Below are 24,069 nucleotides of genomic sequence, written 5' to 3' on the forward strand. Positions count from 1 at the left end.
GCAAGTGTGAGATGAAGAGGTGCGTTCCCAAACTTTATAGCTTCGCCTTTATCATTACGAAGCATAACGCGTATCTCGCTTACTCGCTCCGTATTCAGAGGAAAGAAATATATTTTTTTGAATAGCATATGCTGATATTCATCTATTCCTGTCGTAACGCGGATATTGCGTAGTAGAGGCGCACTCGTATCACCTACAATTTGAGGGGTGATGACATCCGTATAAACTAAAACGTTGGTCACGGACACAGGTTCCCCTTGAAAGTGAATTTTTCTTCGTCTATGTAATCCACCATCTAGCTCTACCTCCGAACGAGCGCCTCCTCTGAGAACGGGGTTTCTATTATCCATAAAAAGTCTCGGACCGCTAGAACTCTTGTAAGGTCCCGCTATCAAGACCGGACCAGAACCATCTACCCAAATAAATCGTGCTTTTTTCTGATCGTGATTGATACGCTTCATCAAACTAATTTTATCATGATAATCACCAGCCGGGAAATAATAAAAATTATTATCGCCTTCCGCATCATTCACGTACCATAATAAGCCGTCGTAAGGCTCGAACGTGGGCTGAAAATTATTTTTAAAAGACAACTCGGCAAGCCCTATCTCCCATTCACCAGAATCTATCGGTTTCGCGAGATCGATAGTAAAATCAGACTCGTGTGACGTAATATGAATATATTTCATAATGCAACTCCCCGTCTACGAAAATGCAATACAACACTCGAAGGAGAACTTCGAAAGGGTATTTTCTCACCCTTCTCATCAAGTAGCGATATTTCGACGCGTTCTAGCCTATTTATATTAACAGGGAAATAAAAAGGCTTCGTGTAATATTTCGAAAATGATTTACGATTGTTCACCTGTACGACGCGTAACAACGGTAAGAGCCTACCGCTATCTTCTTGTGGCTCAATGATATTACAATGAACATAAACGAAATCGATAGTCGGATCATGTCGCATGCGAAAGTTCAAATGAATGATACCCTCGGTGAAAAAATAATTCCACAATGTACAATTAGTATTCGGGAAATGAAACACCAATAACTCCTCCCTCGTTTCCTTATGCATAAGAGCACCGTACAATTCTCCGAGGCGTAGCAAGCTACTATGCCCTATGTCCGTCTCTGGTCGCAATTTGTCGGTTACCTCGTTATGAGGTATAGAGATAGACATACTATGATTTTCAGGGAAACATGTTACTTTTGCATCAGGATTGTCTCTTTCCAACGATCTATACATGTCATATAACGAGTCGTATTCTCCCAATTTAAAATGAAATTTTCTTGTTCTCTTTTGCGATCTGATCCCATACCTATTCTTCGTGATCCTATACTGTTTTTGATAATCCGTAGGGAAGGAGATCTCAGCCAGAGAAACTTCTGTATCTTCCACGTTTTTCGGGACGTCCAATTCAACGCAATAACTCGCTGTTGTATTATCAGGAAATTTATCCATGGAAGCGTTCGAAAATAGCGTGACGTAGCTCATATTTTGAGCTTGGGAATCGGAAGCATATAACCAACGCAAGAGGAGAGCAGTGATATCCAAAGCTCTTTGTTCCCATTCGAAATGGTAAGATTATAGAGAGAGAACGATACGATGACCAGTATGATTACTAGTTGCGCCAAAAACTGATAAAGGTTCCGACTAGACGATATCCTTCTTATCGACCCAGCTGTCGAATCCACTTCCATATCCCAACCAGCGCACTAAATACTGTTCTCGTCCCGCGCGTTTACGCCTTCTTATAATCTTCTCGACACGCCAAGCTTGCGGTTCTTTTACGCGCTGGAGCTCCTCTCTATAAAATCTACCCTGGATGACTTCACCACCGTAATCACGTAAGCGATACATTGGGGGATCCCCCTTTTGGGCGTCTGCGATATAGAAAATTTCCCGTTGCCAGTTGGGTAGGCTGCTTTTCTCAAAAAGATTTCGAATTTTTGATATACGGACGGGTACTCCTACAGCGAGGTCGGGTTGTTTAGCTTCTTGAAACCCGTAAAGTCTTCTCCAAACCGATTCCTGATTAGACGAATTCACTTGGTTTGGGGCCATGGCAATGCTACGATGGTACGTCCTGTTGTAGGAGTAAGTAAAGTCATCGAGAGCGCTCACGTAATTCCTCGTGTTATTTTTTGTGAAAAATCGATACATAATCGCCTTCATAGTACGAATCACCCTTTCAACGACAGAGGATTTTAATTCGCTCCTCGTATAGAAATATCTAACTTTGTTCTCCTTTAGATAGTTCTGGAAAGCGCGATTGGTATATTCGCTACCTTGATCGGTTTGTAACACTAACGGTACGCGTTCACGAAACACACGTTTGAAAGCAGAAATCATACTTGAAGCAGTTTTATTTTTAATCGCTATCATCCAAAGGTATTTGCTAAAAATATCAATCACCACCACCACAAAACGAAAACCGCTATTGTACTTTGAAATAGATTGCAGATCCATCAAATCGCTCTGAAACTGAGCATTGATACCGGAGACCACTACACGTTCACGCCTAAATTTCTTACGTAACGGAAAATGAAAAGTATAAGTATCTTGTCCTTTAAGCCATTCTTTTTCCTTTTGCAAATAAGCGCCCCTATACGATTTGGGCTGTTTCGGATCAAAATAGTCTACGTCTCCCATTCTTTCCCGTATATACGGGGATTAGGCTTACGCTGTCTCTTATAAAGCCAGGGAAACGAAGGTTGTGGAATCCGGCGCGGGCGTTTCTTTTGCGGGCGCTTTTCTTTCGCTACGGGGCTCGCGAGCCCCGTGTGTGCGGCGGGAGGACGGGCGGTCGCTGCGTCTACGTCTTTTCTCAAGTTTCTCAGTTGAGCAATACCATGCCTATACAGAGCTAGTTTCTCGGAAGCATTCAATTGAGAGCTTTTAATTTTCGATATATGTTTATCAAATTTCTTTTCCCATTCGCCCTTGCTTCGAAATGCGGGGAATTGTAGTTCACGCATTCTTCCCGAAAAGTTTACCCAACAGACTCCCGATGACGGGGATTGCAGCGCCTAATATAGCTAAAACAGACTAGTTAGAAAAAAGTTGCTATTTTATCATAATCTTTATACCTGAGAGGAATCCACCCTTTTGTAGCACCCTCCGTTGACCTCTGCGAGTTTTTTGCGCCAGCAATTGTCTGATATCGGATTTGTGTTTTCCAAGCCTCAACTTTCTCGACGGGGAGATACGTACTGTCCCCGAAGCCAAGTTATGAACGCACTGGCAGACGCAACTTAAAAATTGATTGTTCGATAAAAGTTCTTTTCGCTGTTTCCCTTTAGCGTTTTTCAAAAGTTTTAATTTAACGTGATAGTCGCTCAATCGTTTTCGAGATATGTTACTTCCCCTCTTCGACATGTTGAATGCCCTAAAATCTGCAGCGCGAGCTGTATTTATTCTTGATATACCGTCAACTTTTGATGTGGGAATATTTTGCTGCGAAGACGATAATTTTCGTCTGTCTCTTGCGTTACGTCAACCAGTATGTACGAGAACGGTTTTCGAGTTGCCTTTTTATAAGCCTCCGTAAGGAATCCGGCTTTATCCGGGAACATTTGACGCGAAAGAAAACTGATTTGACTCGCGTCACGAGGATTTTTAAATATCACGATATAGCTCGCGCTCAGGGTCATATCCCGAAAGCCTTGACCCCTATAGAACAAATTTTGACAAATGAACACGACACTAATCTTTGCGTGATGGCTGTATCGAGTGAATAGATCTCTGGCCTCTTTCGCTTCCGTCATCATGTCGTCGATCACCAAGAGAACGTGCCTATTTCCTTTCTGTAACTTTTTGAGCTCGGAGAGCCCTTGCGAAAATTCTACCCCTTTCATTTTATCGTACAACGCCTGATAATTATTATACAACCATACAATTTTTTCAGGAGCCGGTCTAATCATCTTCTCTGCGTTCTTCACCAACTCATAAGTAAAATAACTCTTCCCGCTACTGCTCGGACCAGCCACGATCATTCGAAACGGAGCATGCAATGTACGTATTCGATCCATTTATTACAGAGATAAAGGCAATGTATGAATTCCATCATTAAGCACAATCCTTTTATAATAACCATAACTCAAAGCACTTCGATATTGCTTATACGTAAACATATCGCTCCCATAGCAACGAAAACCGCTATTGACGCCACCCGTGATCGATCTATTTTGAAGAATGCCTCTGAAATCTTTGAAAGTTTTGTTGGCCGTTTTTTGAAGCCCTTTCGAGCTGTACTTATCGGTGTCGCCTTTGCAATAATAGGTCTTGGAATTCAGGCCTATAAATCCATGACCGACCCATTCCTCTTTGAATAAACCAGGTATACGTTTCGAGTAATTGCGAACCTCAATGCAGCAAGCTTTATCAGTTTTAAAACCAACGGGATCTCGTTCAAAATCGCATTTATGCTCTGCATATGCGCGAGCCACGAACCATTTGTCGTGATTTTCAAAAAATTGTTTTTTCATGGAAGGCTTGATGAGAGAATAGATCGTATCGTAGCTTAAGCTTATGTACGCCGAATCAGTATCTGTTTCGAGGAAAGCCCAATCGCTATCGTCCAAATACACATGCAGACAGTCATATAGGAACTGGAGCATTCTCAGCTTGGCACAGCAGAATATAAAGAAGCCCACAATGACTGGGTTTTCGTGACAAATGTTAAGGGGGCGCGTAGCTACTTCGAGCAAGCCTTCATCGCTCTTATCAATTTCAACGGCATCGACAAAAAAATTTTTTTCAACGCGCGATGGTAATTCTTCCAACGTAACGTATTCGTGTTCCCTATATTTATTAGGGTTTTGAATAGTACGACCGAAAGCACTATTTCCAATCGTCTTCCAGGTCAACGCCTCCATTTCACGGGCCGGATCTTTCGGGAGGACATCGCCTTTGCGACGCTCAGAGGATACTCGCTCAACGAAGGGTGTGAAAACTTGTTTTGGTTCATATTCGACAGCTTGGAATACGCGAGTCACGATCATGCCACTTTTCAAGTACCACTGAAACAAATCCGTATTAAACAACTGTTTTTTCGTGAAATAACTAGAGCCAAGAAATTTTTTTGGAAACTTAATATTGTTTTCCTTCGCGTATTCACGCATATGTTCACCGATATCGCACTCGTTTACTTCCATATGTTTGAAAAAAGGAGGTAACTCTTCGAATTTCGATTTTAAATGGTCGGGACAATGAATGTCATACTCGATTGCACCGAAAAATGACCCGTCGAGCGTGCGCTTGAGCAACTGCGCCTCAGTGAGATAATAAGCTTTCGTGACTTTACGCTCGAACTTTGAGACAAATTGCGCAATTTCAGGGTCTCGTTTCATATTCGTCCAAACGCACTCCTTCATTCGGATAACGGTATATCCCAATTTTTCCAAATATTCCGTGTTTTGTTTGGTGAGTTCACGCCTCTCGGTGTTCTCTTTATCGGGGAAGCAGCTCCTACAAGCGTGGTAATAGCACCCATCGTACTGAAAGATGAGTTTACCGGCGTTCCCGTCGACAAATAGGCGCTTATTTCCGATTCTCACTTGACTACCGTTCCACGCGTGCTGAATTTTGATGTCACGAACGTGACTTTCGTATTCCAACCATTCCCGCTCCGCATGAGTAGGCCAAACGCGCTGTTTATGGAATTTTTGCTTTTCCTCATCATAAATCCACCTTATAGGGTAACCCGTTGGCATATTTTGATTTATGCATTGCAAATAGAGGGCATTTGCGTCATATCCTACTACTTTCTTGACGGTTTTAGCACTGTCACCGTAGCGAAGACTGCGTATTTTCGTTTCATCTGTCATAGCGTACCGTGACGTAATCTGTGACAAACCTCCTATCAAGTTGTTCAGAATCGTTTCGTGAAGGTCAGCATTGGCCTTATTCAGAAGAGTAATATCATAGCAATCACGAAACATCAGTCTACTCGCTATATTCGGAAGGCTCACGTTACCCTTGAACATATCGATGCCAAGCGTTTTGTAGAATTCGGAATTGTTATTCAGCGCGGTCAAGAAGCCAATGACGTCACCTTCGTTGTAATATCGGAGAAAATCACTGAATGTGGTCATACCCTCGCGTTCCCACACAGCGACGCATTCTGCGTATTGCTCGTCTGTTATATTCGAATTGCGATGCGCGTTGTAAAACGATTCATGGCTCGGTAGCGATGTTTCATCGAGGCGTTCGATGCTATCAAGATATTCGTAGGGGAAATAAAATTTTGCGTTTACCCCATCCCCGTATAGCTTCATGTAAGCGTCCAAACTATAACCCGGACTCAGGAATAGCGAAATGTCCAGAAATTTTAATCTGTGCGTTGTGATTGTCAAATAGGCGCTGTTTCTTTTCAAAACGAAGAATCCGCTTTCCTTGTACAAGGATTTGATTAGATATTTCTTGCATAAATTCAGATCATAGCGCGAGGAATTGAAACCGATTATGGGTATCTGATCGAGCCACGTATGGAGTCGAAGCGAGATATAATCCAAATAGGATCCCCTATTGCTAGGATCGATCAATTTCCGTTCTTCAATCAAATTCTCAAGTTCGATTATTTCATTAGCGAAAGATTCTCGCATTTCGGCTGAGGCGAGTTCCTGTACGCGATAAATTTCCCCGATCATTTCATCGATTAACGTCTGAGGGCAACCCTCGGATATGAAAGTTTTCGTTTCATTCGTTACGTTATTCGATAAGGATACGGAGACGGGAACATGCCGATTAACGTATTCTACTTTTGCAGAATTAGCTCTGAGCTCATCCTTCACGAGCATGGATTCAAAGTCAAAACACATACGGTACGGGAAGAATCTCTTTTGTTCCTCAACGAAAATACCTTCGGATTCCAATTGCTCGAATACGGTAGGTTTAGGTCGATATACGCCACTAGCATATTTCCGCCCTTGGGATGTTTTGCATTCGCGTTTTACGTGACGCGTCAAATTACTCTTGCTCGAAAAGAAAATTTTACACGAGTCACAAAAGAATGTCTGGGAATAAAGTTCGATATTTGTTATCAGGCAAGAATGACCATTTTCCATGTGTATATGAACCACTGGCCCATCCGCTTCGGATTGCCGCAATATAAATGCTTGATGATCGCGTTTTTCATAAACAAGTATCTTTACATGAAAACATTCCTCGACTTTGCTTAATTCATCGAGCGGTACACCATCATCTATAGGGATACGGTAACGTTCACGAAATTGAGATGCCAATTGTGCGACGTGCTTCTCGTCTTGTTTTTTCCCAAAGAAACGGGATAAGCAACGGAAGAGGCATAGCGAATCGTTAAGCAGTTCTCCGCGTCTATTTCGAATAAACGCACTTATATAACGACATTTTTTCAGCTCCTTAGAAATGGATGCGCTAGGGCAGCCCAATAAAACTCGAGGCATTTCGTACAAGAAAAATTGGATATGTAATATAGCAACGCAATAAAACTTAGTGTCTGGTCTTGCTTGTCTCGCTTGTTCGTAAGCAGCTGATAAATCGATTTCGTTGATGAAACGATCAAAGTCCTCACGTGAAAGTATAACTCTCGGTATATTCAAAACAGCATGGGTCGATTGCGGATGAAAATAGCTATGTCTTTCTGTCTCTCGATTATACAGCAGGAAGCCATATGCATAGTTCAATTTGAATTGGACCAATCACAGAAGGCCACGTCGCCTTAATTGCCACGCCTACAGGACGCCTATTGCCACGCCTATAGGACGCCCATTGCCACGTCACTTGCCGCACCTATATGACGCCCATTGCCACATCATCAGCCCATTGCCACATCATCTGTGCCACATCATCAAGCGCCACGCCTATATAACGCCCATTGCTACATCATCATGATTATGCATACTGAGCTGTTTTTGAGAATATGAATATGCGCACATCGCTGGCGTCTGGAACATCGCTGGTGATCTGAAATGTTAAGATATAGCTTCAACCCGCAGTGGCATAGCGTTTTAAAATAAGAGATAAATTATAGCATAGACATAGGTTTAGCTATAGATTTTATGCACTATCGGAAATGTTATGATAACGCATCAGTACACTAGCTATTAAAATCACATATCTAAAAGCAGCAGCTTATGGACTTGTAAAATCGACATAATATCAGTAGTTAGATGCTTGCTACAACTCGCAATTTACCGCCTTTATGGCATGAGTAAAGCTAGCTAAAGATTTAGCTTCAAGTATTGGATCTAATTTTATGCGACTTCGGCTATATTGCCGGTTAACATTATAGCCGCGCACAGAACTCATTATTATATTATAGCTATACGCGGTACGCTATCGATTTTCAATATAGTCAAGAAATGAAATAGCCCACCTTTAGTGTTGCTGCATCGAGAAATTATAGCTACATTTAGTTTAAATTGACACGAAAATACATTGATCTTACCTTGTCTGCGATGGCTGCCTCGCTGCGCACATGACAATACAGAAATGCGAAGTTTTCAGAATGCGAATTGCTTTACGTCGGAACTAAACATTCTAATTCGGATCGCCAACGCGACATTTTCTTGGAAACGCAACTTTATTTATAATGTTCTAATTCACTTTGTCGATGTGGCGCAACTTTTTGGAATCGTAAGCATCGTGGCACATTTACCCGCGTCAATTTCTTGGAATAGTATTCGGCAATATGCGCGTGAGCTTTCGCGTCATTGTAGACATTTATGGTGGTGATATCTGCATTATCAAGTTGCATTCGCAGAATTCCTCAAAATCATTGACTAATTAATGATGACACAGGTGTTATAGTCTTACATTTATGTGTAATAACTCGAAAAGGTGTTGTCTCGGAATTTAAGAGAGAATCGGCGGTTATATTCTCAAAACAGCTCAATACGGCTAGTTTGCTCAATAGCCTGGTGGTGAGCGATGTGAAATTATACCCAACCAAACCAGGTTCGATTCTAGCTAAGGTAAGTTTTGGCGTGGCAATGCGCGTCATAGGTGCAGCAATCGACATCGCGCTGGTTGATGTTGTGTAGCGTATAGATGCGGCAATCAATGCGGTGATGATGTGGCAATGGATGATGTGGTACTATAGGTGTGGCACTTGATGATGTGGCGCAGATGATGTGGCAATGGGTGTGCTATAGGTGTGGCAATGGGCGGATGATGTGGCAAGGGGTGTCCTATAGGTGCGGCAATGGGCGGATGATGTGGCAATGTAGGCGTGGCAATTAAGGCGACGTGGCCTTCTGTGATTGGTGCGTACCAAACGATTCCCATAACACTACTAACGCCGACTTGAAGCCATATCGCATTTCATAACCCTGGACAGGTAGCCTACGGTAAAATAGCCGAATCCATATTCTGCACTACAGATATTAATGAATTTGGTGACACCTTGATATCATTTAAATTATGGAAAAAGGATGTTCCCCATCCTACCAATAATTCGGGCAAGAGCTGAAGAGCAAGCAAAGATGGACAAACATCTAAATTTCATCAAGAGTGGATACGGCATCATTCGGGTCGTAATTGGCCATTTTTGAGCCAACGAAAGCGAGTGTACTGCTGAATTTTTGAAGGACATCATCCAAATACTTTTCCCAAGTTGAAGATGACAAAAATTGATATCTAGCACTGTTATTGCCTAAAAAATCCCGCATAAACTGTTTTTGCTGTCCGTATGGTTATTTTTTCATCGGTCTAGTTCTGTACAGTTGCATATTAATCCTACTTTTTTCAAATGCATGCATCATTATTTCGGTCATATACACATGAATTAGGGATTTGAGGATTAAATTATGTATTCGTAAATGTTCCATCTGTGAATTGTATGTATCTTGTTTCATCATTCCTCATTTCTTTACATAACATGATGGGATCCTGAAAATTCAATTCTGTATTGTGAGGCATCGAGATTTTGTGGAATGATCATGGATAGGTGACTTTTTTCAGAGGTGGGAGATGTATGCAGCGTTGCTACTGAAGTAGTGGAAGTATTGCTACGATTTACTCAGGTTCAAATAGAAGTAGCGAAAATATAAATCTGTAGAGTACTTTTAAAAAGTTCTAAAATTAGATTTGGTTGTTCGTTCGGAGTCAGTTGGAAATAGTCACTTTTGAAATTGCAGGGTGAAGCTTAGTGACTACCGCAAAATGATGATTGAATATGTGACTCGAGTCAACTTTTTCGTATGACTTGACTTGACTCGAGTCACTTTGAAAAAATGACTTGACTTGACTTGACTCGGCGCTTCAGAAATGTGGATTGACTCGTGACTCGGAGCAAAATTTACGAGTCAATTTCAAGTCATCAAGTAAACGGTGTCGATTAAATCTCTGTATCTTTTTTATTTTCGGATTATTAGCGATACGCATGTGTCACTTGTGGGAGCAACCAGTCATTCACTGATCGTACCTTTCAGTGGCCCCACTTGTTACATCACAAATAAATTGACCGAAAACGAACTGATGACAGCTTACGTTTATGTGAAATCAGAAGTATAATCTAACAGCAAACGTATCTCTGTTTTTTAGACGACTTACATCGCGCAGTGCCCACCTTAGCCGACCTCCTTGTATGAATTGAATGGAACGAATGTAGTTTATGCGTTTATATTCTCACGGATGTGTAGATGGGTAGTGTATTATACCATATCAATAATGTTTCAACTTCTCGACGCTTCGTATTCGATCCTCTATTTTGCTTCAAGTATTTTATTAGCTGCTCTACGTCTGCGTGAGCGATACAACGCCCTTTGGCATGTAGGCTATATTAGACTTTATACTCGTTATTAATGCAAGATATATGACCAATACATCTGTCTTTCACAAATCTAGCAAAATGTAATGACTTTGAATCATCACTCATACTTCGAAAAACCAATTTGACTTGACTCGAGTCACCTCCAAAAAACGAGTGACTTGACTCGAGTCAAAATGTGCAATGACTCGTGACTCGAAGGTAGTGACTTGATCCCAACACTGCCACACACTACAAAGGCAGTTGCTGCTGAGGGTACCTGGGCATTCCATACTGTTAAACACCAGCAATCATTCATCACCAATGATTGCACATCGCAATTGGTCAATGCCATATTCCCCGATTTCAACATTGCAGATAATAAGTTTTCTTCGGCCAGGACCAAGACTACAAGCATTGTTACTGGAGTTCTTGCTCCATGCTCAAATAATGATTTTGTCTAAACTTGGTGTAAGACCTTTTTCCATCTTGGTTGACGACTCTAATCACAACGAGGTGAAGAAGTTTGGTTTATCACCCTATGGGAGGCCCAAGACCAACGTTGTTCTTTCTGAGGGGGCTGACGAAGTGCTGTTTCGGCCCTGAGTATAGGTAAACGAAGACCGAGCTGTCGTGAGATCCATGAAGCACTTTCTAATAGCAAGGAGTTGTTGGAGTAGATTGTTTCTGGCGATAAGTATAGAATTGTGACATGCCGCGGCTCGTATAAATACAAAGTATGTATAAAAACGCTTTTTCATGCTAATCTAATTTCTCGACTGTCCTTATTTTTGGGTACATGTCGATGGAAACCCTTCTTATATAGCACGGCCCACTTCTCGGCTTTTTGTAAGACACCGCTCATGCGGATGAGGTGGCGGGGAGTCTGGATAAACCTTGAACACTCAAAGTTATGGGTGCGCTATCTCGCCGCTCCTATTTTCTATACTTTTGAGTCCAATATTACTAACTGCAAGGACACATTTAAAAAGTCGCCTTGTCATGAGCATCTTCATTGTTTTTATCTACCCACCATACTTCTTCGGAAAGACCCAATTGTGAACCGAGGCTGCTGTGATTCCGATCGAAGCTGTTCTACTTGCAGTCAACTTCCCGGCTACGGGACCAAGAAATTCATTGCGTCAACCGGCAAAATGCGTTTATTCGTACAGATGCAGGCAGGAGGCAATGTCGGCTGTCGGTATGGATAATTAACCTACTAATCGAGACGGTTATGCCAATATAGTGTGGGTAGCAATTTCTGGTACCTTGGGATAATGTTATAGAATGTGACCCAAGTAGATAATGTTACAGAATGTGAATCAAGGGCAACAATTTGCTAGAAGTGCTCTTGAACAAAAGATTCTGACACACTGATGGGGAATCACAATCCGATGAGGGCACTGCAACTTCCTAAAAATTGCCCTTACATTTCGAAGAGTCTTCCTCATTGTAATACAGCAATACAATGACCACAACTGCCTATCGCGGCGTTTCGAATGCTCGTATCAATGACGATTTCTAACCCATTTGTTTGCCCAATCGTCAGACGCGAACAAACTACCAATTTAGCTTGTTGACATGAATAGTTCTAGTTGTAGATGTAAATTTTGAAAATGCAGTGGTTTGAACAAGTCTGCAGAACGTACAGGCCCGTGTTGCCTATATATCAGTAGGTCACTCATGTATTCCAACCCCACTCCAGTCATGAAAGGGTCACCAGACAGGCGAATGGCGGGCTACACATCTAAAACCACGTCCATATTTCCAAAATCACGACTTGAACCATATCCGTCATCCACTGTTAGGGTTCAAGCAAATCGAACCCATCTCCGATTGTAAGGATGCCCAGCATATAAAAAATTCAGTGTTGGCTTAAAAGAGAGTCACACTTCGAACCATTTTTTCCCGGGCGCCTTTTTCAAGTGGAGGATGCTGTAAAAGGCACGAGTGTATTTCGAAACGAGATCGTCAAACTCTCGGTCCTTCCCGGCGGCTTTGTTCTTGAATTCCGCCGAAGCCCGCATTTTCTTACCCTCCTTTTGTTCTTGATACTTACGCATGACTTTTCGCTGCTCGGATTTGCTGTTGAGCTTTTTGCTGCGCCGCATTTGCTCTGCGATCTTGCCCTTGTCTCTCGAGCGGATTTTCGGTTTTGTGTGATTGGGCAACGGGAGTTTTTTACCGCTAACCGTCGTGCCGAAGATGCCTTGAAAAGGAAGTCGGCTCGGATTGGAGGAGTCCACAGATGAAGTCAGGTTTGAAGCATCTATGGACTGGGTCGTTTTGCGGTTTTGGGTTGTTCTCCGTCTTTTCTCGCTAGCGAGAGAATCTTCCGACGACTTTCTCTTGAAACGTTGTCGGTTTGGATTAGTTGTCACGGCATCATCCGACGAGTAGATTTCCTTTTTTAGCTTCTGCTTCGTCACGAATTTTTCTTTCCGCCGTTCTTGGATTTCCAGGGCTTTTCTAGAAGGTGGGGAATCGCTTGAATATTGCCTTAAGTAATATAGTTACTTTCTCACTCAAGTGGTTGCGTTTTTAGAATACTTCCAAGTTCTTGAACAGAGCAGTACAAGTAGTTTTGGAACAAGATTTGATCTATTTGTAAGTGTTAGTGATTCATTTCGCGTCACTCGAAAAACTGCATCTCGTCAATTCAAAAGTAGCCACCTCTGATTAATTGCTAAAAGTAAGCGATAACTTGGGCAATTTTTTTGACATGTTAAATAAGTCAAAAAAAAATTTGATATCTGCATTTCGTTTGTATCGTAAATGTTTGCAATGTCGGTGAACTTATCATTTGACATTTACAGCTTTCAGCCAATTTTATTAGCCTGCTGTTGTAGACGGCCAATCATCTACTCATTGTGCATCATGAACACCCAATTCAAACAAATAGGTTGACATGGTGTTATGCGGAGCGTACCGTAATATCGTCACTGCCATGGGCATTGGTTTTTACATGAAGAAGTGCATGATGAAAAATTGTGATGCAGACAATTGTCAAAATGAAGCAACACGGTGTGTCACCAGTGTTGCCAGCCAACAACTGCTGCTGTTGAACGTTCTTTCTCCATTCTTGGCAAGGTACTTAGTAAGGATGTAGGAAACTATCTTTCGTTGTACTACAATAAATTTTAATTATTTCTACCATAATGTGTGATGTAACTACGGCAATTCTTCATAGGTCCAGATTTCGTTAAAATAGAGCTTTTTCATGTAAAAATTTGTCAGTTTTAAAGTCAAATAGGTTTTTTCATGCCAAACTACTCCATAAGGAAAGACAGTACCCACCAGAAATGAAGATGAGTAGTTGGCTATATTTCTAACATTGTGTGGGAAAACACAATTAGGTTTTTTAGGGTACAAAAATGTTACATTTTGATTTTTTAGGTCACAATCTTCCCTTTTTTAGGTAAAAAAAATCTCCCTAGCGATGACCCCTCGAACAAATCTAGTTTTTGGAACTACTTACTCGGGTAGATATCATTTCTAGCGTTTCTACTCCTACTTGAAGTAAGTCTTCCTATGCCTTGGAAATTGGTACTTGTAATTGTAACAGAGAATAAATTTATCAAGTAGCAATGCTAAGTTCTAAATTTCATGGAAAGTGCACTCTTTCTTAACCGTTGGCTAAAAAGACGATCAAGAGTTGTCAATGTTGTCAGGAAATTTTAACAGGAAACGAAGAAAATAGTAAAGTCAAACACAACACCATTAAATCAGCGTCATGAAAAGTGTCACCTGTTTTCCAATGAAAATTCAACGATGGGTCTCTTGATGGGTCCAAAAATGTCAGGATTGTTATTAAAACTTCTCAAAGCTTTCAAAGCGTGTTCGTGCTTGGTGAAGTTGACGAACGCGTATCCGAGCGGCCTTCCCACCCCATCTTCGTTTCGATTCTTGAGATCTCGCATCACTCGAGATTCCGTGATAACCACGCCTCGTCGATCTTTGAATTGAGAAAGGAGAAGCTCCTGAAAACAATGGCATATGTTTATTCAAGCAATCATAGAATAAACATGTTAGTTGATCACAAACTAAACCATAGTTTACATGTGGACTTCGAAAAGTAAGTCAAAATAAACCAGTCAGCAACTTGACTATTTGTAATTCGAATATGTTGCGGTATGGCGTTATATTTAAATAGACACTGAGAATTCCACTTGAAATGCTAGCTGGTTATTTCAAGGAAGACTCAGGCATCTTACGATAGCTATGCATGACACACAGTAACTTAATACCATATTACTTTCCACGATTGCAACAATATAGGCCTACTAATAGGCAGTGTTATTTTTGGCATTTTTCAGATTTTTTTTATCAGATTTGGCATCGCAATGAATTCATATTTGTATACTAAAATTAACGACGCAAAACGATGTCTCGCTGTATAGTTTGACCTTTCATATCAAACGAAAGTCACGAAACATGCAGTATCCACTCTATGTCATCAAACAGCTACGGTAAAAAGCAAATTGACAACGCTGCTGAGGAGTCAATTCACCCAGTACACAACCGACTGCTTGTGCAATAGGGTGGAGTGAAAAATGGAACATTTTGAATTATAAACAGACACTTGATATGTGGTGCCAATGCCAAATACCAACAAACTAATTTCTATAATAACTTTGGGCTCATGCACCCTCTAGTGGTCGTGCAATTTCATCAGTCGAGCCAAAAATAGCTAATTTTGCTACTTATCGAAAACCGCTTACACTAGAAAGCCGATTTAGGGCTTAACAGATGCAGAAGCAACACGTTTCTATCTTGCTTCCACTGAACTTTGTCTTGAAAATAAACAGAAAAAGTTACAAATAAGTTTTTGATTTTCAGACAGTTTTTTGGTACAATTAGGCATTGAAGAAGTGGGTACTGTACGATGCTGAAACCGTGTATTGATTGATCTTATGACTGACAACTCCATTGAAAGCACATAAATTGCAAATCCATATTGAAGACACAAAAACATCAATTATATATTGAAATAAGAAAGATTTCGAGGATGGTTTCACTACCAGAGTATATCAGTCTAGTTCGTATTAAAGGATTTCATCTGCTTTCGAGACCATCTCTACGTTCAAATCCCGACACATGGACAGATGCTTCGGTCACCACTTTCACGTGTCTTTCCACTGTCTGGTAGTGGCAAGGATGATTGAGCCTTAATGGTGATGACTAGGGCGATTTTTTTGACATGTCAAAAAAGGCAAAATTAGGTCAAATTGTAGGTCAAAATTTTTTACAAAGTCAAAATTTTTTTGCAACCTGCATTTTGTTTGTATTGTAGATTTTGCACTGTCGGTGAACTTATCATTTGACATTTAACAGCTTGTAGCCTACTTTATAGGCCTACCGTTGTAGACGCGACGGCCCATCGTCTGCTCATTGGGAATCATAAACATTCAAATGAAACAAATAGGTTGAACTATATCTACCATAATATGTGATGTAAATACTGGATTTCTTCACAGGGCCAGATTTTGTTAAAAAAAGTTTTTCATATGAAAATGTGTCAGTTATTGAGTCACAAAAGTTTTTTCAGGCCAAACTACTTCACAAGGACACACAGAAATGAAGATAAGTAGCACAAATCTAACATTATGTGGTGAAACCACCTAATTTGCATACATTAGGTCAAAATTACGTTTTTTCAAGGAAAAAAAATGTCGCCCTCGTGATTCAGCTCGAGATCTGACGAGTTTTTGATTGTTGGTAGCTGTTCCATATCTTTTAGATTCAAGTTCACAATTTGGTGGAATGATTTAGCTTTGATGTTTATAATTGGGATTTTGAACAATCTGATGCTGGTGTCAATATTGTTTTTAGGATTCGGTTCATTAACGTGTCCTCCTTCCAAGTCATCAATTGAATTCTGGTATTCTGTGTTTAATCGACGCATAGTAGTAAACAGCAAGTCTTCTGAGGCCTTCATCATCATCACCGAGCATTCCCAGCAAAACATTTTCCGGATGTGCAAAATACGCATTTCGTTGTGGCACGGATAGTGTTAAGTTACAAATTCATGTATCATAAAGCTTTGTCACACAGGAAACTATGTTGAAGGCTAGATGTTTTTAGCACCATCAACAATGGAATTGTGCATTTTCATTTCAAACCATGACGGAAAATAAACCTCCACGCAGAATTGAGCAAGATAGTTCAGATTGCTTGATGGCTGACTCTGTCTCACATAGAACATGCCGAATTTTGAAGTTAGATTCTCGGCAATGTCCATTAGGGATGTTCAGAAATGACTTTTTTTTCTCAAATTGTACTGGCTACTTGATGAAATTGTTAGGTTACCTAATTTAAGCCTACAAACCAAATTTGGCTCAATTCCAGCCAGTAGCCACATTGCTTCAGGAGAAGAAAGTTTGCAAAATTTTCAGTTCACCCCATGAAAGTGTTAGGTTGTCTATAGAAACGATGTTCACCAAATGTGGCTCAATTCTAATCAGTGGAAGAGGATCTATTGCCGTCTAAAAATTTGGATTTGAATAAAATAGTATTTACGGTGGGCACACCTATAATAAATAGTTAAAGAATTGGTCACCGTCACCGTAAATACTATTTTATCGATAATCCAAATTCATCGATGGCTTCCACTGGTAGGAATTGAACCAAATTTAGTGAAATTTGGCAAAGAATCAGCTAGAAAAGACAAAATATGAAAAATACACAAAGGAAAATATCAAAATATCAGGATATAAATTCAGAAAAAACAGTAATGAATTGTCGTGAAAAGAGAAACAGAGAAGATAGTAAAGATTTTGAACATGTACAAAACAAGGAAATTAACTTGGTTAGGAAAAATACAAATTTTAAAAAGTTTAGTAACTCCACTCAAATCTTATATAATGCCAACGCTGTATCAGCCAAATGCAGAAGTAATCGAAAATCTAGAAAGGAGTTACTTCAACTTTATATACTTTCCGGAAAAGATTGAATCCATTTCGAGAAGAACTTTAATCAAACAAAAACAATTGGGTGGTCTAGCAGTACCATATCCAAAAACTGTAATCCGAGCATGCAGCATAATTAAAATTGAAGCGCTATCAAAAATTAACGTACGGGAGGAATTCTGGCACTACCAAGCGATGTTCCAATTAGGCTTGAAAATTAAAGAAATTAATGAAAACTTTATAATAACAGCATGCCGCACAACGATTACGTGAAGGAACTTTGGAAAACTCTCATTGAAACCAAAAGGAGGATACAGTGGAATTAATATCAATGGAAGGAGACTAATTTGAACAGCTTCTTTGAGGTACAGAACTTCAATATACAATTAAATAGTATATTCATATTGAAATGAACCCGAATATTTTCGACTGACACTTGTCAGGGGTAATCGTCAGCAACTAGTAGAGAATAGGAAATAACATTGTATATCAACAATCGTATCACAAAATATAACGTCACCAGCATTAAATTTCGAATGAGAGAGCAATCAATGTACTATTTTTAGATGATACACGAAAGCTTTTTGTTGACACAGCCTTGGCTGGAGAATAATTTCAAATAAAGCCTACAGAGCCTACCGAACGAATATACAAAGATGTTTACATCCATCTACCTTGGATAGGCCCTATTTCCACCCGATTTGAAAAGCAATCGATTTAGCGGTCAATAAGTGTTACGACACAGTCGACACAGTGAAGACCAACGTGATTTTCACGACAACGCAACTGCTCCCTGCAATTCGTAAGGACATGCTTCCCGCACTTCAACAAAGCAACGTAGTTTATGAATTCAAGTGTCACTGTAATTGTGGCTACGTGGAAAGGACGTCAAAGCGCTTGCAGGAACGCATAAATCAGCATGTCCCTAGCTTCATTAGAGCACGCTCGGTGAAAAGCTCACCCTTAACTCATCCGCTCAAGATTGATGCGGATTGCGGAACAATCAAAGGCCGTAAATTCTGCAATTGGCAGACACTTGTTGGATAATCCCACATGTGAGAAAAATTATTGAGATGACAGATTTCGCATAGTAGGAAAGGGTTGTTCTCACTTTCATTTGTGTGCCTTGGAGTCGACTTTTATCAAAATACACCAGCCAAGGCTGTGTCAACAAAAAGAGTTCGTGTACCATCTAAAAATAGTACATTGAACGCTCTCGGGTCAGATCATGTCAGGTGATCCAGAAAAATTTCAAAATGTACCTCCACCATCTCAGATTATCATAAAAATTGGTATGGTTGGAAAACTTTTACTTCTGCTTTCAAAAAAATAAATTCTATCGAAATCGGTTGAGTAGAACCGAACAAATGGCCGTTTAAAAATTCCTGTTTTTGTGATCACTCAAGCGGAAAAAATGTCAGAAATTTATACATGTAATTTGAATTTGCTACAATTCGTTCAAATTAGGGTTGTTGAAGGTAACACTTCCACACTTGTTCATTTATGTCCTGCTTGACACTTTTTCGCCTTCTTTGACACCTGGGGTTGCATAGTCTGACCTTTAACCTCGCTTTTTTGTTCATGTATTTGAAAATCACTCATGCCTGACTTCATTTTCGATTGCAAATATTTCTTGGTGACCAGGTGATGTCATCAAGTGTAAGGTATCATTGGAAAGCTCTTGACAAGAGCTTTATGAAAACAAAAATAACATTAGTGAATTTTGAATCGTAACATACCATAAGAGCACCATGAAGCTAGCTTGCAAATTTATTCAAAATCCTCCCCCTTTTTAACAAGAGCAAACTCTGTAAAGCAACTCATTCCACCTTTATTCTATATACAGTACCGTGCCAAGTGTTTTATAGGCTACATAAGGTAGTCAGTATAACTCAAACAGATAATTGCTGACATAAATTATGCTGACAATAATTTGAGATATTTTTGAAAATTTGAGAAAATTTTGCTACACAGTTTGAGGTGACCACACAATACTTCCACAACACATCAGAATTCACAACTGACAGGATAAGATGCGATGTTTTATGTACTCTACACAATACATTCGGGCAACGATCAGCACTAAACAATGAAAGGAACCATGACAATCAAAATCAATATAAGGTCCTGCGGGTTCATTAGTTTTCATACTATTAGATAATAACTATTTGCTCATATCAGATATCTATTTATCTTTGATGATATTTCTTCCAAACTTGTATGACTTTCAGTGCTGATTCCTTTGTCAGTTGGTATTGTCCCCGATTATTAAATAAACAAGGAACGTCAACTGTGCACAAAATGTGCTGGAACGGTGTCCAGCAAAAATCTTTATTTTGAGGCCAGTGAAAAAACTCTGATGGGCCTTTTGGGTGCATGAATTCAACTAAGGCATCGTTGTTTGGCTGGTCAATTTCTGTGACCATGCCAATGTACCAGTTTTCATCATAAACGCAGCATACAAATTTGTTTTTGAAAATTTCAGTTTGAAGTACATTTTCTTGGTTTGAGTCTTCATCTAATTCAACTTCCAATACATAGTGTTTGTCTTGACTGACACGTTTTGCTCCCAGTTTGGTTGATGACAATGGCCTAAAATGATGGAATGCCCGAGTACCTTTGACTGTGGTAGCGAGCCGAAATCGCTGTTCTAAAAAAGCTCTCGTAGCATCCAATTCGTCTTTGAGCAAATTAATAAATTTTAGTTTTTGGAGATTTTTAACGCAATAGGACATCATTTCTGCCACGTTCAAAATCTGACCATTCAGTGGGCGTCTCAGACTTTCCATTGCTGTAGCTCGTTTTACAGTGCCACCAATGCCATCACATGGCGATTTACCATGGCTCGTGGCAAAAAAGGACCACGCAGCATCCACTTCGAAGTCAGCTTTGTGCTTGCACAAATTGTAAATGATTTTCTGTTTTTGTACTGGGCAGCGCAACCATGGCTAAAATATTCCTCATTGTCCAAGTTGTGAATTGTACTTTTGAGAACTTCAATTGTCTTTTGCTGAATCAGATACACCATTACTGCATCATGCAACAACTCTTCCGATAAAAAGCATAGATTTAAATGCAAAATATCGTTGCTTGCAGACTTGTAGTAGCAAACTACCGGGTGCACAGTGCAGCATTGGTGAGTCCAATGATACCCTTGCGCTTCATCTTGAATGTGGAAAGAATAATTTTCCGCAAAATCCATTAACACTAGAACTACCGGAACTTCGAACTACCTAGAACTACCTTGTGGCTTTTTTGACGCATGTTGAATTTTCTTCGATTAAATGCATTCATCGGAGCTAAAAATCAGCACAAATCTTAACAAACGGCATCAGAACCCATTGTTTATTGCGCTCACAGCTACTTGCAATATTTTACATACACCTTAGTGCAACACTTTTATAACAAATCGTCGTTTTTTGGTGTAACATATAAGTGTTGTTCTGGTGCGCATTTGGTATTTGAGCACGTTCTTTAAAAATTTGGAGTAGGTTCCAGATCCGCTTTAGCCACATCATCATTCTTGGTTATTGCTGTCATATCATAAAGCTTATCAGATAAGATTTGCATAATGCAATCTCGCAACTAATCCTGGATTTGCATAATTTTATAGTATCAGCATTTTGGCAAGTACAAGATCATGCACATTCTAAGAAAACATGCACGGACCATCGTCGGCTTGTTGGTACCCTCATAGAATACTGCCTTGCAACCTGGCCAATAATATCCCCCTAGTTTTGTTTCGTTATAACATTTACGCGTCACTGGTTTCTTGTTTCTGTTGTTTCTGAAGGAAACATTTACCTCCGGTTGGAGTGAACTCAATATATATGTGTACAACTTCGATCTCTACACTGGCATCTCGCCGTTACGCTTATCAACAAGATGATAGCTTTGAAAAGTGTGGCTACGTGAAGCTGCCTGTGCTCCTTCTGGTCCTGGGTAGCTTCAAGCAACTTTTGACAATAGTGTCAACTGGGACTTCGTTTGCTTCTCCGAGCGTATACAGCCACATTCACGTAACATTGGTTCAAGATGGATTACATCAGACTCTTCACATCACTATGCTTGGCAAATGTATAGATTATGGAAGAGGTGTCCTGCCCTATCCTTGCCTAAATATGGGACGCCCTTGTACAGATACTTGGTAGCAGCAGCGTCCACCATCTGACATTTTACCCCAATTATTTGCTGGCATTTCGACCATGTAATGAACGAAAACAACATTATCTTTATCGAGTCCACACCTTTTTTTACTCCTTATGTCACTAGAAAGCTCATGACTTCCATAAACCTGTTCCTCGAGAGGGCCTGACTAAACATAATACACCAATGCCCTCAGTCCTCATATGCATTCAATTTACTAGACTCAGCTCACGCTCCCCCCCGAAGATCCATCTCATAGACCGGAGCAAAGGCCCTTTGCCCTTATACAACCCTACTATATTAGTATGGACAATACAGATGGCGGCTTGGTCCAATGGTACATTACAAATGTCATGTCCTATAACACGCTGACCTTCAGAAATATAATATTACAGAGCTTTGGCGACTCGGAACGAGGAAGATCCAGGGCCTTCTATTACAAGGGATGTTCTTGCTATCTCAGTTAGAACAAGTCTATATTAACAAAGTTCTGTTGTTACAAATGGCTTTTCTGCGTTTATCAGATGCATAATCACTTTCAAGAATATGAAACTGCGATGCCTGAAGGTGGAAAAAGTGTAATGCGTCAAAAAAGCCACTCGGTAGTTCTAGGTAGTTCTGTGTATAACTTTTTTATTTGTACTAGATGAGTGATGAAAATCATAGGTAAGGTGGTCTACATAAAATAAATAAAAGTCAAGAAGTTTCAGCCGAACAGCGTAAAATTTGACTGAATGCCAGCTCTTCAAAAATGAAAATGCGTCAAAAAAGCCACTTGATCGTTCTAGTGTTAATACAAGAGCTGTTTGCTGATCCATATCTTGTTTTCGTTTTTTCAAATATAAGACTGTGAATGCGAAATGTGATGATGTGGTGCTAAATCTGCAAGCTTTTTTAATATAACTGAATAACTGAATAAATTCAGTTATGGTTAAGGTTTGAGTTATTAGATCAGTTCGGTCAACTGACACCCACTGTTTGAACGAAATAAGTTCATCCACATCCAGAGATCTCATTCGAACTTTAATGCTGGTGACGTTATATTTTGTACTACGATTGTTGATATACGATGTTCTTTTTAATTCTCCACTAGTTGCTGACGATTACCCCTGACGAGTGTCTACCGAAAATATTCGGGTCCATTTCAATATGAATATACTATTCAAACAAATTTACGTAAAACTTACGAAGGAATTCGAAAAAGAGACAGATTGCAACCAGGCGCCAGCTTGGAATACATTGCAAGGAAAATACAGAGGTTTGGAAACAAAATTAACAAACCAAGAGAAAATAATCAACTATAGACTAAATCACGACGGCTGCTGGTTTGGAAAAGAGAAGAATAATCTGCTGAAGAAAATCAATGGCAAGGAGGAAATTATAAGATGCAAATTCTGCAACAACGCAGAAGACAGCATCATGCATGTCTTCACTCAGTGCGCGTTCGCAAAAAAATAATAAGAAAACTAGAAGAAGAAACTCAAAAGAAATGGCCTACGGGAGAAGACATCTTATACGACAGCAGGAGAAGGCATAAGAAGGAAATACTGATCTCGTCGATCTACAAAAAGGCATTGCTCAAGTTCAAAATTCGACTCGACATCGTCAACGAGGTGATGACGAATCACCCCAAATGGGAAGAGCATGACGGAAGGTAAAAAATCGGACTGAACTCTTCGACGAACAGACGAACGGACAGCGGAGCAACGAAGGACGACCAGACGAACAGGAAATGACAGAAAACCTGGAACGCTCTTTTATTTTTTGAAATTTCGAAATACATTATTATTATTTGAATGTAATCATACGATTTCATGCTCTTTACCATGTGAATCCATGAAAGTTATTATTGAAATTTTGTTTTTGGCAATAAAGTATGGCTGGCCGCAGTCAGCTTCGAAAAAAAAAATGAACATCGTTTCTATAGACAACCTAACACTTTTATAGGGTGGACAGAAAATTTTGAAATTTTCGTTAATTCATTTTTATATAATGAATAGAAACTTTCTTCTCCAGTAGCAATGAGGCTACTGGCTGGAACTGAACTAAATTTGGTGTGTAGGCTTAAATTAGGTAACCTAACAATTTTATCAAGTACCCAGTACAATTTGAGAAAAAAAGTCATTTTTGAACACCCCTAATGTCCATTCTCGGTAATGGTATAGAACCGTTCAAAGAGCCTTATTTTTGGCATTTTGAAAATTCATTTTTGGCAGTTTTGGCATTTGTCAAAAATAACACGGCCTGCACTTGAAAGAAGAAGCACAAATTTCAACATGGGAGTT

The 24,069-nt window shown here is 40.0% G+C and overlaps 3 protein-coding genes across 4 annotated transcripts in view; 1 reads left to right on the forward strand and 2 right to left on the reverse strand.

Annotated features, from left to right (window-relative positions):
* LOC145445863 (uncharacterized) overlaps positions 1 to 24,069 on the reverse strand; it is a 126,924-nt gene that overhangs the window by 59,121 nt on the left and 43,734 nt on the right. The window lies entirely within an intron of this gene.
* Positions 1,521 to 7,744, forward strand: LOC145445875 (uncharacterized). Its single transcript, XM_080324037.1, has 4 exons — positions 1,521 to 1,579; positions 3,909 to 4,015; positions 4,865 to 4,946; positions 6,771 to 7,744. The coding sequence occupies exons 2-4, from the start codon at positions 4,009 to 4,011 to the stop codon at positions 7,180 to 7,182; spliced, it is 501 nt and encodes a 166-aa protein (XP_080180163.1). The 5' UTR covers positions 1,521 to 1,579; positions 3,909 to 4,008; the 3' UTR covers positions 7,183 to 7,744.
* Positions 11,868 to 24,069, reverse strand: part of LOC145445849 (RNA-binding protein 28-like) — a 35,626-nt gene continuing 23,424 nt past the window's right edge. For both annotated transcript variants that reach the window (XM_080323999.1, XM_080324000.1), the window contains exons 8-9: positions 14,478 to 14,710; positions 11,868 to 13,199 (exon numbers count right to left, since the gene is read on the reverse strand). In XM_080323999.1, coding sequence (XP_080180125.1) covers positions 12,617 to 13,199; positions 14,478 to 14,710 — 816 coding nt within the window. In that variant the 3' untranslated portion in view covers positions 11,868 to 12,616. The remainder of the gene's footprint in view (positions 13,200 to 14,477; positions 14,711 to 24,069) is intronic.

This window comes from Botryllus schlosseri, chromosome 9 (assembly GCF_051294905.1).
Source record: "Botryllus schlosseri isolate E-star chromosome 9, Bs_hap1, whole genome shotgun sequence".
Classification (NCBI taxonomy): domain Eukaryota; kingdom Metazoa; phylum Chordata; class Ascidiacea; order Stolidobranchia; family Styelidae; genus Botryllus; species Botryllus schlosseri.